The sequence below is a fragment of the Eptatretus burgeri genome, chromosome 3 (assembly GCF_056783735.1).
Source record: "Eptatretus burgeri isolate ZD-2024b chromosome 3, Ebu_testis_v1, whole genome shotgun sequence".
Lineage (NCBI taxonomy): Eukaryota > Metazoa > Chordata > Myxini > Myxiniformes > Myxinidae > Eptatretus > Eptatretus burgeri.
In genome coordinates this window covers 86652013-86669119 of record NC_140963.1, presented here as the reverse complement: position 1 = coordinate 86669119, position 17107 = coordinate 86652013, and the positions used below count along the sequence as shown (strand labels likewise).

The following is a 17107-nucleotide window of genomic DNA, read 5'->3' as shown; positions in this document are numbered from 1 at the left end:
CATTGATGAAGATCAGGAGTATGGCTGGGCCCAGAACATTGCATTGGGGCACTCTAACCTTGACAGGGAGTGAAGATGAAAGGATTCATTGAGTGCCACGTGTTTCTATGAGAGTAGAGGAAGTCAGTGAGCCATGTGTGGAGTGGCCCTTGGATGCCATAGGCAGAGAGTGTGGAGAGGATGGAGAGCAGGATTCCAGACTGTATCAAAAGCACGAGATATGTCCAGAGAGATGGCCCTGATCTCATGTCTGACTTTGAGGGTCTCCATCCATTGCTTGGTTTGTAGAAGCAGCACGTCCAAGGTGGAGTGACCTGATCTGAAAGTAGTTGGTGATCTGCGATGAAGTTGTTGTAGAAAAGGAAGGCTTTCATATCAACTGTGAAGATGAATTCCATGACCTTGCTGATGATTGGAAGTAAGCTGATAGGTCTGTAGTTAAGGGGATCAGTTTCTATACATTTTTATGTATGACTGCGATGTTGGTTGGTTTCCAAGCAGATGGAATATGACCTAGCAAAAATGATATGGTGAAAAGGGCAGAGAAAGGATGTGTAAGAGCAGCAGGGCAGGTTTTTAGGACATGTCAGCTGATGCCGTCCGGTCCAGTTGCAGAGTCAGAGTTGGGGGTTGAAATAACCTTCTCCACCCTCTCAGGTTTAAAAGACACAGGTCTTTTAGTAGCAGGTCAGGTCTCCAGGCAGTAGCAGTTGGGAATGACGGGGAAGGGTGAGGGGTTGGAGACACCAGATTTGGAAGCAAACAAAGAATTGAGGTGCTCCGCCTTCTCATAAGCGGAGTCGGCTGTGGTGCCATTTTAAAGGATGGAAGGGGAGCTTACACCAGAGACAGACTTAACAAGGAACCACTAGCTTTCAGAGGAGGGAGAAGAGTTCGAAAGTTAATTTGTGAGGTTGGACAGGTGTTGTTTTCTGGCTCTTCTGAGAGTGGACACACGCTTGTTGCGGACTTTTTGGAATGCACTGAGATTACCTTTGGTCAGATTTGCCTTTCAGGAAGAGAAGGCAAGTTGTTTCAGAGCAACTCCTTCACCAGAGGATTCAGTGTCCCATGGGCAGGAAGGAAGGTAGGATAATTCAAGACGAGATGGAATGAATCTGTGTATGAGAGAGAGCAGGTTTATGGCGAAGAATTCCCAGGCTGAGTTAACATCAGAGGCAGTAGATATGGGAGACCATTCCTGAAGTATAATGGCCGCTTGCAGTCCCTGCCAATCTGTTGAGTGAAATGCCAGATTCGCCGGTGCTGAGGCAGCACTCTGACAATAGCCAGAGAGATGTTGACTTTCACAAGCATATGACTAGATGAACCAACTGGAGCAGAGGAAGAGCCAGAGACATTTGTGGGAAAGTTAGTCATCACCAAGTCTAGAAGGGTGGATTTATCATTGGGAGAAATCCAGGTTTGAAAGTTCACAGACCGAGTCAGTAAAAAGGAGGATACAGTGGAGGAGCTTGAACACAGATTGGGTCAGGATGAAAATGAACAAAGCCACCATCCCCAAGTAAGACCTGTGTTGGTATCACCGTTGCTTCACCAACATGCATGGCAATGTCACCCTACTGTGCTTGGCCTTTAAACGTGCAGGCCGATCACATCAACAATGCCACCATTGCAGACCGATGCCCTTTCCTGCACATCCAGGATATCTCCTCGACACTTGCAGGGGCCAAGCTGTTTTCAAAGATTTATTGAGTGAAGGTCAATCATGAAATTCCCATGGTGGAGGCAAATATTCCAAAGAGGCAATCATCACACCCTTTGGCTTTTATGAATACAAAAGAGTGCCATATGGATTGTGCAATTCCTCACAGACCTTCCAGTGCTTCATCGATGAGGTCTGCTGTGGCCTGGACTTTGTGTTCATCTACCTGGATGACATACTCGTTGCCAGCTCCTCCAATGAGAAACATAGTGAGCATCCTTTCGCTCTCTTCCAATGGCTTCATCATCAACCCCGATAAGTGTGAGTTATGCCGGAGCGCCATCGACTTCCTCATTTACCACGTCGGCCAATGGCTTAACAGCCTCTCCCAGACCAAGTTCTCACGATCAAGGAGTTTTTGCGGCTGACAACGGAGACAGCCCTGCAGGAATACTTGAAACTGTAATTTCTCCCGTTTAATTCCACGCTGTGCTCACATACGGCAACCACTGCACAAACAGCTGTCATTCGAGCAGAATTTGGTGCTCGAGTGGATAGATAGTTGTAAGTATGATTTTGCAAAATCTAAAGAAGCCCTCGATGCAGCTACATTGCTGATATTCCCGTGACCTGATGCACCCAACAGCATCACCATGGATGCTGCAGACCACATGGTGGACAGGGTCATGCAGAAGTTTGTGGATCCTGATTGGAGACCTACAGCATTCTTCTCCTACAGGCTTATGCCTGCTGATACTCGCGAGAGCACTTTTCAAAAAGAACTGCTCACCATCTACCGAGCCATGAAATACTTCTAGTATTTCATAGAAGGCTGAGATTTCTGTGTGTTTACAGACCACAAGCCACTTACTCATGCCATCACACTCGGTAAATGTCCTTCAACTAAGAGTTCATGTCGGATATTCGACATATTGGAGGACATGACAATGTAATGGTGGACTCTCCATCCCATTCTGCTATCAACACTATTTAGGAGACCAGTTCTCGTTTCGGACATCTGTAGCGAGTTCTCCATGTCGGAGTCCAGGTAACGTCCGTTACACTCATCCAGTCCGGTGTAATAGGGGTCTGTTCCCACCAGTCAATCAGTGAAGAGTAATGGGGTGGGGCTCGGAGAGTGGGTTTTTTGTCCGTCGAGCTTGAAGGATTGTTGTGTCGTAAAATCAGCCAACACGCAAGTCCTTTGGCTCAATCGTTTAATGGCGGCTCTCACCTCCTTCACTTCTCGACAGCCCACTGACGTCACTCTCAGTTCTGCCTTGTCAGTTCCGGCTCATCATGTATACATTAATATTCATGCAACTCCCAATACCACAAGGATGCACTTACAATGATTGGGTGGTCGCTAGACTACCGTTTTTCTCAGGTTTCCCGTCTGTCTGTTTGTTTGTATGTAATGGACAGCTCTGGAGGCCAGAGGAGTCAACCGATTTTGATGAAACTTGACTGGTAGGTTCATACCAGGATCTAGTTATATGCTTTTGAGCACCGTTGCTATGGACGCCACCATTGCCTAGCAACGGGACTTTGAAATTTTTGAAAAAAATCCGAAAAATATATATTTTTGAAAATCTAAAATCGGCTTCCGCGCTTTTATGCGCACTATAATCAACCTCTTTGTCAAAAATTTTCAGCCCGATCCGTCAAAAACTGTATGACTAGTATGCAATTATATAGCGACCACACATGTTGCCTACCGGCTTGCTGCCTTTCCTTGTTTGCCTGAAGTGGGGGAAAAAAAAACAACAACATGCACTCGAACTACAAGCTTGTTCTCACTAAACTCTCTTGTTCAATATACCAGACATTTTACACCACCTTATTTAACACGTTACATTAATTATTCGTGCCTGTTGTTTGTGTCTTTTATGACGTTCTTTACAAAGAGTAAGTTTCCTGTTTGGAATGATTTTCAATTTTGTTTGACTGTCAGACAGAGTAGAAATATTATCTCACTCCTACCTGTGCATGCGTGATCGGGTGGAATTGAGAGCCAAGGTACTGCGAAACCACAGGCTCGTTTTCCGATTCACATTCAAAATATCACACTCAATTGAAATCAAGTTGTTGCTCGATCATAAACTGACGTTTGTAGACATGGACAGACAGACAGACAGATAAAAGTGAACCGATTGCTTAACCTCGCTTTTCGCTTCGTGTGTGCGGGGTAAATAGAGACAATAGCACAATGCATGTCATGCACTTAAAAATGAAAGATGTACCTCCTGACCGGATATGAAAAACATATTTGAGTGATGTTGATGGAATGAAGGAATATGCTGTGGATTGGACGGATCATGGGTTCACGCATGATGTGCGTGTGTGAAAATGTGATCACACGTGACTTGTGAACACACCTGGGTACAACATGTTTGTAATTCAGGAGCAGCTTCATGAACACGAACCCCACTCTAAAACAGCAAGCAGTGTCAACTGGTATTCAGAAATACTGGGGGAAAAAAAACCCAAATGACATCTATTTTTCATGAGACACCATGGGATTTTTTTTTTTAACATCGACCAACTATTGCAAGGAGGTGGGACACCCAGCTTTACGTCCATTTGAGACACAGCGCATGAATCGATGTATCGTCCTGCTAGTGAAATACCTATTTGGCAGCTTTATTGGGGGTTGACAATTGAGCCACAGCTACACATATGAAAGATAATTGTGCTACCTCTGCACCATCTTATTAGAGATGTGTTAAGATCGGTTTTGACACATCAGGAGATGAATTTCTCACTCATGGTTGAAGTACTTGATTCAGAGGAAAAGTGTAGAAAAGCCGTACAATACACCGTTACAGCATTTTAATCCGACAATTTGTCCGTAGGGAATGTATTCAGTCATTCCATTAAAAATGACACCAATGTTTTTCATCAAAGTCGATTTTAATTCACCTAATGTACTTCTTATCCCACCAATTAAATTATCCATTCATTGGTAGAGTTGATGAAGTACATGTATATGAATTACAGTACCTCATTTAATTGAGAGCTTTTAAACTCAGAGTCAGATAAAACGATTAATCTTTTTTTTTTTCCACTCTATGAAAACCAACTATTAACTAAAAAGAGCAATCAGAGATTGCAGACCATAACCAAGACTTGTTTTTCAAGTGGCAAATAAATGGAAGGATTTACTAAACGAAAGGTCATTGATTGCAAATGAAATGTCTAAATTAAGGTGTAAAGATCTGAAGGTCGAAAGGTGAAGAGATCTAGAGGGGTCTAAAGGGTCTTCAATTGTGTAATTTAAGGTCTAAAGAGTCAAAAAGGTCTAAAGGGGTATAAAAAGTCTGAAACGTGTGAAGGTCTAAAGGGGTCTAAAGTGGTTTAAAGAGTCGAGAAATGATTATACATTCTTGTACCAAGTTTGATTTAAATCCCTGAACCAAGATTCAAACTATGAAATAATTCTGCCTGCCAGACCATGCGTCCGATCAGGTTGAAATTTAAAACATGTAATTCCCATCACCACGTGATCATAACTATAATGTTTCGCATCAATTGATGAAGTGTTTCAAGAGCAAGAATTTTTTGAAGATTTTCGTTCAATCCAATATGGCTGCCAGACCATGTGGCCTCTTAATTATTTGTGAACACCCTGGCATCCCCAATGCCCGCGGAACAAGTGGGTGAAGTTTCCCATTGATCTGTCAAGGCGTTCTGGAGAAGATTATTTTTAAAGGTTTTAGGGTAAATCCAATATGGCTGCCAAACCATGTGACCTATGACGTCATATGTGTGAATGTTTTGTTCCTCATTGATAAACGATCATACCTGTAAAGTTTCGCCTCCACCTGTTCAGACATTTCGGAGAATAAGATAGTTGAATGTTTTTATGTTAAAAACAATATGACTGCCGCTGCCAAACTACGTGACCGATGGGTTTTTTTTTTCCTCTCTTTTTTTTTTTCTCGTGACCGACGGATAACAATTTTTTTCTCCCATACAATTGAGCCCTCGATGACCCTCAAAATTTTTCATACTGATCGGATAAAGCATTCGACGTATGCAATGATGACGTCATAATTGTGGTGTAGCCTGCGGGCATGCAGGGCGGGGCATGATGATGGGAGGAGGGGTTGTTGTGGTCATCGTATCTGCAAGGGATATAAGGTGTGCGCGCCGCCTGAGGCGTTGTAGTAATGCTGGAGCCGTCCGGCTCGTGAGTGTGCTAATACGCAATAAAGGAGAGCCACGGGCAGAGTACGCTTGCGCTCGTGCTTGTGCACCACAGCCCGGCTCGACTGTTCCTCTGCATCGTGTCTGCCTGCTAAGCATCTTCTATTCAGTACATTACAGTTGGCTGACGAGGATCTTCGGATCGGCGTGTGCAGGGCGGCAAATGACCCGTGCGCTTCCAGGCTACGGAGCCAAGGGTCTCGCCAGCACGAGCATGGCAGAGGGTCGGTGCACGGAAAACGTATGCGTGCCCGCCTTCGTCGGAATCGACTTCGGCCACGTCGAGTGGGCAACGGCCACGCTCAGTGTTCGTTTTATCGAGGCACGGATCGGGTGTCGAATTGAGTCCACTCGTGCTGCCCGCGCATCGCGCACGTACACCGGCGAAGCGGTTGCGCCGCTTGCAGCGCCCGACGTCTCGGTGCTTTACCGGGGGCGAAGCGCCCTACTCTCGGTGTTCATGGGGCGAGGGGAGGGGCCCGTCCTTTTGGGTCGGGACTGGCTGGCGCACCTCGGGCTGGATCTCCGGTTCGTACCTTCAGGTGTGCCGGTGCTCTCTTCGATGCCTTCGTCGAGTACCGAGGGCGAGGTTCTGGCGGCGGGATCCGCGTCGATGCAACGGGAGCGGCCGTTCGTTGCTGCCTGCAACGGCGGTGTGCGGTTCGGGAGCGGCAGGAGCCGTGCCAGCTCTCGCGATGGGCTCTCGCGCGTCGGCTGCGTGCATGGTGCGAGGTGCGGTGTTGTTCGAGCAGTTTCAACAGGTGGCGGTGAGCCCGTGGCGTTAAAGGGAGTCGCGAGTCACAACATCGAGTCGACAACCAAGAAACGGACTCGTGATGTGGGTTGTGGGTTGTTGTTCATGGCATGTGTGTTTTTCCTTGCTCTAGTGATGCAGTTTAACGTTGTTGGAATAAATGCCAGCAGTTCTCGTGTGAAAGTGGATTTGGCGGAGATCAGTCAATGGGGTTGGTATTATGATCAATGTGATGTGAGGGCTTTGGGGGCAGTGGTGGCGAATAAAAAGGTTGGGTTGGCCTTCCATTGTCCCGGGCCGCAGGTAGTTGCTTTGTCATGTGCTGGGAGTTTATCAAAAGACCGCGCTGTACGGAAAAATGAGTTTGCAATGCTTCGAGTAATGTTCGTAGTGATTTATAACGAGCCTATGATTGAAGTGTGGTTTAAATGGAATTGCGACCGTCTAGCTGCCGTGTGGGTCTTGGAGATCGACTCGGAACCGAGACTGGTGCACTGGTCGGCGTTACCCCCACCTCTGGTTGCGAGCGCAGCTCTCTGTGTTCGCTCAAGGCCGTTTAGACGGGCGTTGGCGTCTCAACTGATTGTGGTGCGTGGGTTGTTTTGGAGCATTAAATGCGTACAGCCAGCGGCGCTGTTCAGCGCCCCCGGCCAAGGTCGATCAAGGCTGCCGTTGGCGCCAAGGCTTCCAGACAGCGGGCTTCCGGCCTCGGAATGTTTATCTACGTCGGGTCTGCCTGGGGGGAGTGGGCCGGAGGCGTTTGATGGTGCCGGGGGAGGTTTGCTCGAAAGATCGCCACGACCTCGGCGAGGGCCATGTCAGCATGAGCCGCCTGGGGGCGTTTCCGCTGGGTAGGGCTGCTGTGTTTTTCACCTTGCTGCTTCATATCGGTAACGCGGCCAGAGTTTGGGAGGTGCTGTGTCTTCGGAATCTGGTCGGGGCAGCTCCATTAACCCGCTTTCACGCATTATATGATGTGGTGTGCTGTTATTGTTGTGGTTACCAAATTTGCAAACCACCATTCAGGTCCCTTAGGTGAGGTATCTCGGTAAGTATATGTGTAGTTAGGCCCAAACCCGTTGTCTAGTGGGAATACATGTCATTTATGCGTGCTGCGACTCTTCAGGATAGCCGTTTTTCTTTTACTATCTTTATTTTGGACCAATCGCCATTGTTACCACCACCAACCACAACATCAACCACCCACCGCGGCGCCGCTTCACGTCACACCTCGCAACCGTCGCATCGCCACCGTTCTTGCGCCGCTTGTGGGTACCGGTGTTGGACTCGTGCAGGGCGCGCGCCGAACAGCGTGTACAAAACCACGGATTTTCCGCTTCAAAAACGGATCAAAAACGACACACGCCCACTTTTGTTCCGTCCAATCGGTGAGCGAGGGGCGATTTGGCCCCGCCTCCAGGGCGTTGGAGGGCGATCGCTATATGCAAATTTATGGATCAAAATGCATTCACGCCCACTTTTTCTCGGGCCAATGGGGAGCGAGGTGAAAGGTCAAAGGCAGGGGGTCAAAGATGAGAGAGCGAAGCCACGGGGCTTATATAAGCGACCGCGTTCGTCAGTCAATAATAAGAGTTAAGACTTCGCGGGCGGTGGAGTTGGGAAGAAGAAGCAAGAAGGAGTTGGTCGTCGTCGTGTGCGTTGGAGTCGGAGCGAAGGGGACGGAGCTGTGGAGAGGCGGCGAGGGCAGACGAGGGGGTGCTCGCGTCGTGCCGGGAGCTGCACACCAGGGAGGCCGACGGCGCGACCTGGTCGAGGTGGAGACGCTCGTCGCGGGACTCGAGGCAGAGTAGAAATCCTCCTTTCCCCCGAGCATCAGCAACCCCCTCCTGTTTCCCCCCGCGCTGAGATAGTGCGACCAAGGGGGCCCCTTTCCCACCCCCTACCAGACACTGTCCGCGAGGCCCGCGGAGTTGAGGCACCATCGCCGCTCCGCGTCTCATCACCAGACGGGTAGGCCCGTCCCGGTCTCGGCCTCAGGCCCGCCTCATCCTTGAGGGTTCTCTTTTCTTTTCCTTGGTTTTGGGTATGTGTTGTCGGCGCCGTCTGTGAAGTAAAATTGTATAAGTGTTGCCGTGTGCTCGCGTAATCGGTATTAGATCTGCATTGTCGCAATTGCATTGTGTTTCTTTTCCTTTTCTATGTGCTTTTGGTGGAATTGAATATGTGTGCTTTCCGTTCATCGCGAATAAATGTGCTTTGTGTTGAACTGTTTCCCGCTTCGCTTCGTCATTTCTTTCATTGAATCCTCATCTTGCTTCACGTAAAGGGTTGGTAGTGGGCTGAATACGCCCGATAATTAATCGAACCGTCGAGGCCGACGATAACACCGCTCGGTTATCCCGATAGTACGGAACGGGTCGCTTAAGTGGCCCGTGTCCGAAGTCGACCTGCGGCGAGGTGCGATCGCCCGGTCTACCCTCCGTGTGGGTACTTAGGTAGGTCGAATTTGGCGAGCAACCCTATCCCACGCGGGGGCTGATTGGCTCGATCGCGGTGAGACCGAAAGGTCCACCCGTGACTGGTTCCCGGCGTTAGTCCGAGAGGGTCATGACTGGATTGTCCGTCCGGTGGGCGACGTGCGGCGATTCGAGTTACGTGGCCGTCAGCACGCCGGCGGGCGCGAATCCGTAACATTATACTTCGCTGTTTTCATTTTATTTTCATGGTTATTATACCGAAGTCCTTCGTGTTGTTTATGCTTATTATGATGGTGATCATTTAATAATCATAGTTTTAGGAGGGAGGAGTGTGGTGTAGCCTGCGGGCATGCAGGGCGGGGCATGATGATGGGAGGAGGGGTCGTTGTGGTCATCGTATCTGCAAGGGATATAAGGTGTGCGCGCCGCCTGAGGCGTTGTAGTAATGCTGGAGCCGTCCGGCTCGTGAGTGTGCTAATACGCAATAAAGGAGAGCCACGGGCAGAGTACGCTCGCGCTCGTGCTTGTGCACCACAGCCCGGCTCGACTGTTCCTCCGCATCGTGTCTGCCTGCTAAGCATCTTCTATTCAGTACATTACAATAATGAAGCCACCTATTACATCATCATCAAAAAAAATCACACTTGTTTACCATGGGGAGTACTTCACATCTGCCAAGTTTCATGTTTTTTTCTGTTGAATGGTTTCAGAGATACAGACGTCCAAAGTTTTTCCTTTTTTCCAACATAGCTGTCACACTACGTGAGCCATGACGTCATAATTATAATTACTACATTATACACGAGTAGTTGCATCGATGGTGAAAATTTTGTGTCAATCGGATAAGTGCTTGCAGAGAAAAACAGAGAAAATTAGCATGGACAGACGTACATACAGAAGTACGGATGGACGGACAACCCGAAAACATAATTCCTTCGGCGACGTCGGCAGCGGAGGCATAAAAAATATGGGCAGTACCCCTGTGCATTCACCTGGAAGAATAATGATATTGAGGAGGAAGTCAACTTGGGATGGAATCTGTAAAATGTACCAATGAACCAATGTTGTAGCAAACACCTATTTGGGGGGTAAACCCCTCTCCCATAAATCCCCTTCGACCCCGAATTTTAAGAATAGCATGAACAAACTTTGGTACAGCAATGGTGATTAAGGCTGTTGTCAAGTTTCATCGGAATTGTGTGTAGTTTTTGAGAAGAAAGCAAATATCTATTTTAGGGGGTAACCTCCCTTCCACCCCCTTTAGACCCCATTATTTTTAATGTTGTGAACAAACTTTGGTACGTCTTGGGTGATGAAGGTTGTGGTCAAGTTTCATCAGAATTGTGTGTAGTTTTTGAGAAGAAAGCAAATACCTATTTTTGGGGGGAAACCCCCGTAAACTCCCATATAGCCCAAATTTTTTTTTTTTAAGCCATGAACAAACTTTGGCACATACAGGGTGATGAAGGTTGTGGTCAAGTTTCATCGAAATCGTATGTGTAGTTTCAGAGAAGACGTTGCAAGTATATGTGGACGGACGGACAGACGGACGGACTGACTGACTGACTGACTACGTGCCATCCCATAAGCTCCCTGGAACTACGTTTCACGTTCTAGGTGAGCGAAAAGTAAAATGATATTTCTTCAAAATGCCAACAGGATTAGAACAGCACCGGTCAACGCCGGGTATCCCTGCTTGTACTTCATATATGCACTATCAGGAACCTCTCTCCATAGACACAATGTTATAACGACATATATATATATATATATATATATATATATATATATATATATATATATATATATATATATATATATATATATATATATATATATATATATATATATGTGCTATAGCCCTATTTTCAAACAGTGTCACTCTTCTGGAACACATCCTGAGCATTAGAAGAGATATGATAGGACTGATCATCATCATAATCATCATCAATATTGATCTTTGTGGGGCTGTTGGCCCGATGATCATTTTCATGGATTCATTTCTCTCGGTACATTTGTGTGAATTTTAAAATCTACTCGGGGCAGACCAATATTTGGAATTAGGTTGCCAAATAACAGTGCAGACGGGGTTTATTAAAAGAGAGAAAAATAAATAAATAAAGGAAAACATGAAAAAGGATATATATTTATTTATTTATTTCCAGACTGGTTAAATAATGTCTGCGACGAGCTGGGCCCATATACGGGATTCCACGATACTGATATTCCATTACGCAGAAGGAAATCATTTCAGGAACTCTGATATCACTAACATAACTCACCCCGGCTTTCCACCAAGTAGCAATACACGTCAGCATACTCAATGTGTGGCCATGCCATGACTTGGGATCGTCAATCCAAACATCTGCAAGATGACTATAAGTTATACGGACACTTTTCTAGCCCAATCACATCAAATTTCACTTCATGACAATCTTTACTATCGATGCTAAGATTTTCCAGCTAATTGAAACACATTTGGGCGGACTACACAACAAAAACTACGAACGGTAGAACAGATAACGCAATGGCGTTTAAGTTGTTGCTAAGGAGTTGTTTTCACCGCGCTAAAATGGCGGCGGCCGTTGCTAACCGGAAGTAACCTAAAGTTGCGTCCTCTCATTGGTTGTATCGTTTTGAATCGACAAATTCTGGGTGTGTCCCGTTTCCAAGCAGCTTGCTAGCGCTTGCCAAGCCAGCCGTTCCTTATCAACGGTTTCGAATGAAGTGTTTCCTTGAGTGCGATAAATTAAACTTTTTATAATCTGCCGGAACTTGTCGGCTCCGGCCGAAGTGCCTCGTTGCGTGGCCTATATAGAGCTTTGTGACTCTGAAAACGCCATTTAAACTCACACGAGAAGAAGAAGAAGAAGAATAAAAGAAGAAGAAGAATCCACTCGGCGTGCTGTCGTGGTCCGCACGCGTGCTGTGTGGTGATGGCTCGTGAGCGCAATGAGAACACAGACAATGTGCTGAACTTTGAGCTTGACGATGAGAACACGTTCGAAGTCATTGAACTTGATCAATGTGATAGTCCTGGTGAGCAGAGACCGCCGGTCGACTTTGAAGTGTGGCGTTTGTTTTAAATGCGGTTTTGTTTTTTAAAAGATATTAAAGTTCTCTCGTCCTCGATCTCGTATTTATATTTAGCTCCACAAAATCGAGTGGAGTTACGTTAACCTGTCTGTACTTGAACCGATTAAATAGCTTCGTTTAACTTTACCGTCATGTCCGTTATACGCTGTTTAATTCATTACAATTGAGATTCTGCGAGCTCCATGAGGCCTGTGCCACGTCCTCCCCTCCCCATCCCCTCCCCTTCTCCTACCCTTTCCCCCTCCCCTCATCCTCCCATCCCTCATCCTCCCATCCCTCATCCTCCCATCCCTCATCCTCCCATCCCTCATCCTCCCATCCCTCATCCTCCCATCCCTCATCCTCCCATCCCTCATCCTCTCATCCCTCATCCTCCCATTCCCTCATCCTCCCATTCCCTCCTCCCCTCTCTCACCCTCCCATTCCCTCCCTCCTCCTCTCTCACCCTCCCCTCACCCTCCCCTCACCCTCCCCTCACCCTCCCCTCACCCTCCCCTCACCCTCCCTCCCTCCCTTCCCCTCCCTCCCCTCCTTCTCCTCTCCCCTCTCTCCTCCCTCTCCTCCCCTCCCCTCCCCTCCCCTCATCCTCCCCTCCCCTCATCCTCCCCTCCCCTCATCCTCCCCTCCCCTCATCCTCCCCTCCCTCCCCTCCCCTCCCATCCCTCATCCTCCCATCCCCTCTTTCACCCTCCCCTCCCCTCTCTCTCACCCTCCCCTCTCTCACCCTCCCCTCACCCTCCCCCTCTCTCACCCTCTCTCACCCTCCCCTCTCTCACCCTCCCCTCTCTCCCCCTCCCCCTCTCTCCCTCCCCCTCTCTCCCCCTCCCCCTCTCTCCCCTCCCCTCTCTCCCTCCCCTCTCTCCCTCCCCCTCTCTCACCCTCCCCTCTCTCACCCTCCCCCTCTCTCACCCTCCCCCTCTCTCACCCTCCCCTCTCTCACCCTCCCCTCACCCTCCCCTCTCTCACCCTCCCCTCCCCCACCCTCCCTTTACCCTCCCCTTCCCCACCCTCCCTTTACCCTCCCCTCCCCCACCCTCCCTTTACCCTCCCCTCCCCCACCCTCCCTTCACCCTCCCCTCCCCCACCCTCCCTTCACCCTCCCCTCCCCCACCCTCCCTTCACCCTCCCTTCACCTTCCCCTCCCCACCCTCCCTTCACCCTCCCCTCCCCCACCCTCCCTTCACCCTCCCCTCCCCCACCCTCCCTTCACCCTCCCCTCCCCCACCCTCCCTTCACCCTCCCCTCCCTCACCCTCCCCTCCCTCACCCTCCCCTCCCTCACCCTCCCTTCACCCTCCCCTCCCTCACCCTCCCTTCACCCTCCCCTCCCTCACCCTCCCTTCACCCTCCCCACCCCTCACCCTCCCTTCACCCTCCCCACCCCCACCCTCCCTTCACCCTCCCCACCCCCACCCTCCCTTCACCCTCCCCACCCCCACCCTCCCTTCACCCTCCCCACCCCCACCCTCCCTTCACCCTCCCCACCCCCACCCTCCCTTCACCCTCCCCACCCCCACCCTCCCTTCACCCTCCTCACCCTCACCCCTACTCCTTCCTCTTCCTTTTCTTCCTCTCCCTCTTCCTCTCCGTCTTCCCTCTTCTTCTCCCTCCTCTTCTTCCTCTCCCTCTCCTTCTTCCTCCTCTCCCTCTTCTTCCTCCTCTCCCTCTTCTTCCTCCTCTCCCTCTTCCTTTTCTTCCTCTCCGTCTTCCCTCTTCTTCTTCCTCCTCTTCCTCCTCTCCCTCTCTTCTTCCTCCCCCTCCTACTAAACACAATCACCCATTCTCTGAGGAGCCCATTCCACCACACCAACCCCACCTAGCACCACAATTCCAACAAAGCATTAAGGTTCAACAGGGGCTGTACACAAAACACGTGATGCTTTATTGTTTCCTTGAGCGTCACAGAGTGTTGCGGATTGTCAACCAGGGTGGGGGTTGAGAAGGGTAGTGGGGGTGGGGAAGGGGGTGTCAAAGAACAACCCCTTGTATCCAATTGTCCTTGTCACACACCCAACTTGTCCATCAAATTTTGTCGGAATCCGTCCATAACTTTTTGTGATATGATGGCCTGCTCCCAGATAGACAAACAAGGAATCACTCATTTCCTGATGCTGTGTGGACTCTGGTACCTTGTACATGTTGCTGTGTTCGAGCCGAGGGAGTAACTGCTGAAGTACATCTGTCAGTTCTTCCCTGCAACAGCATCGACCAATGCGCACGTCTCTGGCTCGAGCGGAAGTGACGCTTCATTTATTGGCTCACATAAGGAACATTATATACATTCTGTTGCACCTCCCTTCTTCATGAAGAATAAGATCAAACATTGTCAACTGAACAATAAACATCCACAAAGCTTTAGCAACATGATAAACTACTTATTGGCTTGCAGTGCCACCAGAAACCAAGTTTAAGTGAAAGTTTAACCAACTTCGTATATCAGTACAAGTCTGCAATGGTCATCAACACCGGTTTTCAAGAAGTTTCTGAAATTGACAAACAAAATCTTTATACTTCTGAGGCTTAACAATCTCACGTCCTCGTCTAGTATTCTGCACGGTTGGATGCATGTGTGTCGCAGTGTGCGTGCAGTTGGATGTGTAATGTTCTTTCACAGGTATAACTGATTGTGGCATACCATACTGTTCATGTCTTCATGAGTGGTATTGCTCATATTGCTCGTCGCAGCAGGTTCTTTCTCACGAGGGGTCATGACGTCATCTTCAGGGGTTATGAGAACTGGTGGTGGCTCATTCTTTCTCAACAGATGACGTCTGTTCCTGCATAAACCACTCCTGATGCCGTTGTCAACCCAGTATGATCTGGGGTGCGAATCCACTTTGGTAACGATGACTGGCTGCCATGTGTTCTTCCTCCTGATGAGAACAGAGCCACCCAGCTGCAGGTTAGCCAACGATCTTGCCGATCTGTCATGATAGACTCTCTGTTTCAGCTTCTGTTGCATCAACTGTGCTCTAGGATCTATTGCTGGTTTCAGCAGCTGCTTGGTGACTGATATCTTGGATCTCAGAGTCCTGCTCATTAAGATCTGTGCCGGCAAGAATCATGTACCTGTGATGGGGTGTTTCGGTACTCCAGAAGTGCCAGGTAAATGTCATAATCAGCTTCATTCATCATCCTCTTGATTGTATGGATAAAACGTTCACTTTGGCCATTGGACTGGGCAAATCCAGGACTGGATGTCAACTGTTTGATTCCTGTTTCGCGTGTACCACCTGCACTCTTGGTTGTCAAACGGCATATTATCACTCATGAGCTCTTGTGGAATGCCATGACGTGCGAAGACCTCCTTCATCTTAGCGACAATTATGGTGGCAGCCTTGTTCTCGATCTCCACCACCTCCGGATACTTGCTATAATAATCACCCACCAGGAGATGGTCTTTGCTTTGATATGTGAGGACATCAGCTACCACCTTCTGCCATGCAAGCTCAGGTATGGGGTGTAGTCTCGATGGCTCCTTGGGCTGTGCATTCCTATGGCTGAGGAAAACTGCACAGTTGACCACTATCTGTTCAACGTCTGCAGTCATGTTGGCCAAAACAGAGCACCAGCGGCCCTGGCTTTTGTTTTCTCAGCTCCCATGTGACTCTCGTGGCAGAGCTAGCTTCTCACTCTTCAGTGATCTTTGGATCACAATGCGGTCACCAACACACAGAAATCCATCAGCTATGTGTACCTCATCTTTGACCGGCCAGTCGTCTTGGAGGACACTCGGACACTGCTTCTTTTTTGGCCATCCCATCATGGCTGTCTGCCTTACCATCTGGAGGTCAGGGTCCTCAGCTGCTGCAGCTCGGATCTGCTCTTGTCTCATGGCACTCACCATAATGCGTAGTGCTTCAACTGGAGCAGACAACAACCAAGCCCACTCTGGCTCGCATCCACTTGGATTGTCACCGGCTTGGAGACGTCGTAGTGTTTCAGAACGGGTTCTGTTGCCAATGCTGCTTTGACCTTGTTGAAACTTTGTGAGTGTTCTGCTTCCCAGCTCCAGACTGCATCTTTCTTGAGCAGTGCCATGGTCTCCAATTCGTTCGGTATATATTGCGTTAGGTATTTGACCATTCCCAACAGGCGCTGAGGTGCTGGTTTGTTTTCTGGTGTAGGCATGTCAGCAATTGCTCGGATCTTGGACTTGTCTGGTGTCAGTCCCTCTGGAGTGATGATGTTGCCCATGTACAGCACTTTGGGCACTCGAAACTGTACCTTGGTCCTGTTGAATTTCACCTGTTGTTGGCGAGCTCTCTGCATAACCTTGTGCAATATTTGGTCATGTTCTTCCACGGTTTCAGCGGCAATGATCATGCCGTCGGCGATAACCTGCACACCCGGAATGTAGCCGAAGGCCTCCTGGTTTCTCTTGTGCATGATTTCACTCGCTGACAGTATGCCAAAAGGCATGCGGCAGAACCTCATCCTTCCCCAGGATGTATTAAATGTGCACAGGTAGGAGGACTTCTCTGTCAGCTTCACATGCCAATACCCATCAGCCATGTCAATTATTGTGACCACCTTGTTGTTCAGTTATCTTTGCACATCACTTGGTGTAGGCATTGTGGATCTCTCTCGCTTGATTGCATGATTCAACGGATTTGCGTCTTGGCAGATTCTCATGCGGCCATCTTTTTTTTTCAGTGATTACGAGGTTACTAACCTAGTCGGTGGGCTTGTCGACTTTGGCCACGATACCACGTATCTCCAGCAGCTCCAGAGTATCTTCCAGCTTCTCATACTTTGCATAGGGAACACGTCTGGCTGGCGAAACAGTCGGCGTGACATCTGGATTCGGCTCAATTTCGTACTCCTGCCTGTACTGACCAGTGCCTGTGAACACATCTGTGTATTGCTCGAGCAGCCTTTCCTTGGTCAGTGGAGCATGCAGTGAATCTATATGCTTGATAAGGCCCAGCTTCTCACATGCGTT

The 17107-nt window shown here is 48.8% G+C and overlaps 2 protein-coding genes across 4 annotated transcripts in view; one reads left to right on the top strand and one right to left on the bottom strand.

Annotated features, from left to right (window-relative positions):
- LOC147030378 (rho-related GTP-binding protein RhoN-like) overlaps window positions 1-11620 on the bottom strand; it is a 30717-nt gene extending 19097 nt beyond the window's left edge. The window contains exon 1 of the mRNA XM_085874367.1: window positions 11350-11620. Coding sequence (XP_085730493.1) covers window positions 11350-11385 — 36 coding nt within the window. The 5' untranslated portion in view covers window positions 11386-11620. The remainder of the gene's footprint in view (window positions 1-11349) is intronic.
- Window positions 11621-11902: 282 nt separating this feature from the next.
- The window catches only part of AAMP (angio associated migratory cell protein), a 53506-nt gene continuing 48301 nt past the window's right edge, over window positions 11903-17107 (top strand). For 2 of the 3 annotated variants that reach the window (XM_085874358.1, XM_085874359.1), the window contains exon 1: window positions 11903-12106. In XM_085874358.1, coding sequence (XP_085730484.1) covers window positions 12004-12106 — 103 coding nt within the window. In that variant the 5' untranslated portion in view covers window positions 11903-12003. The remainder of the gene's footprint in view (window positions 12107-17107) is intronic. The other variant, XM_085874360.1, reaches the window with a different exon arrangement.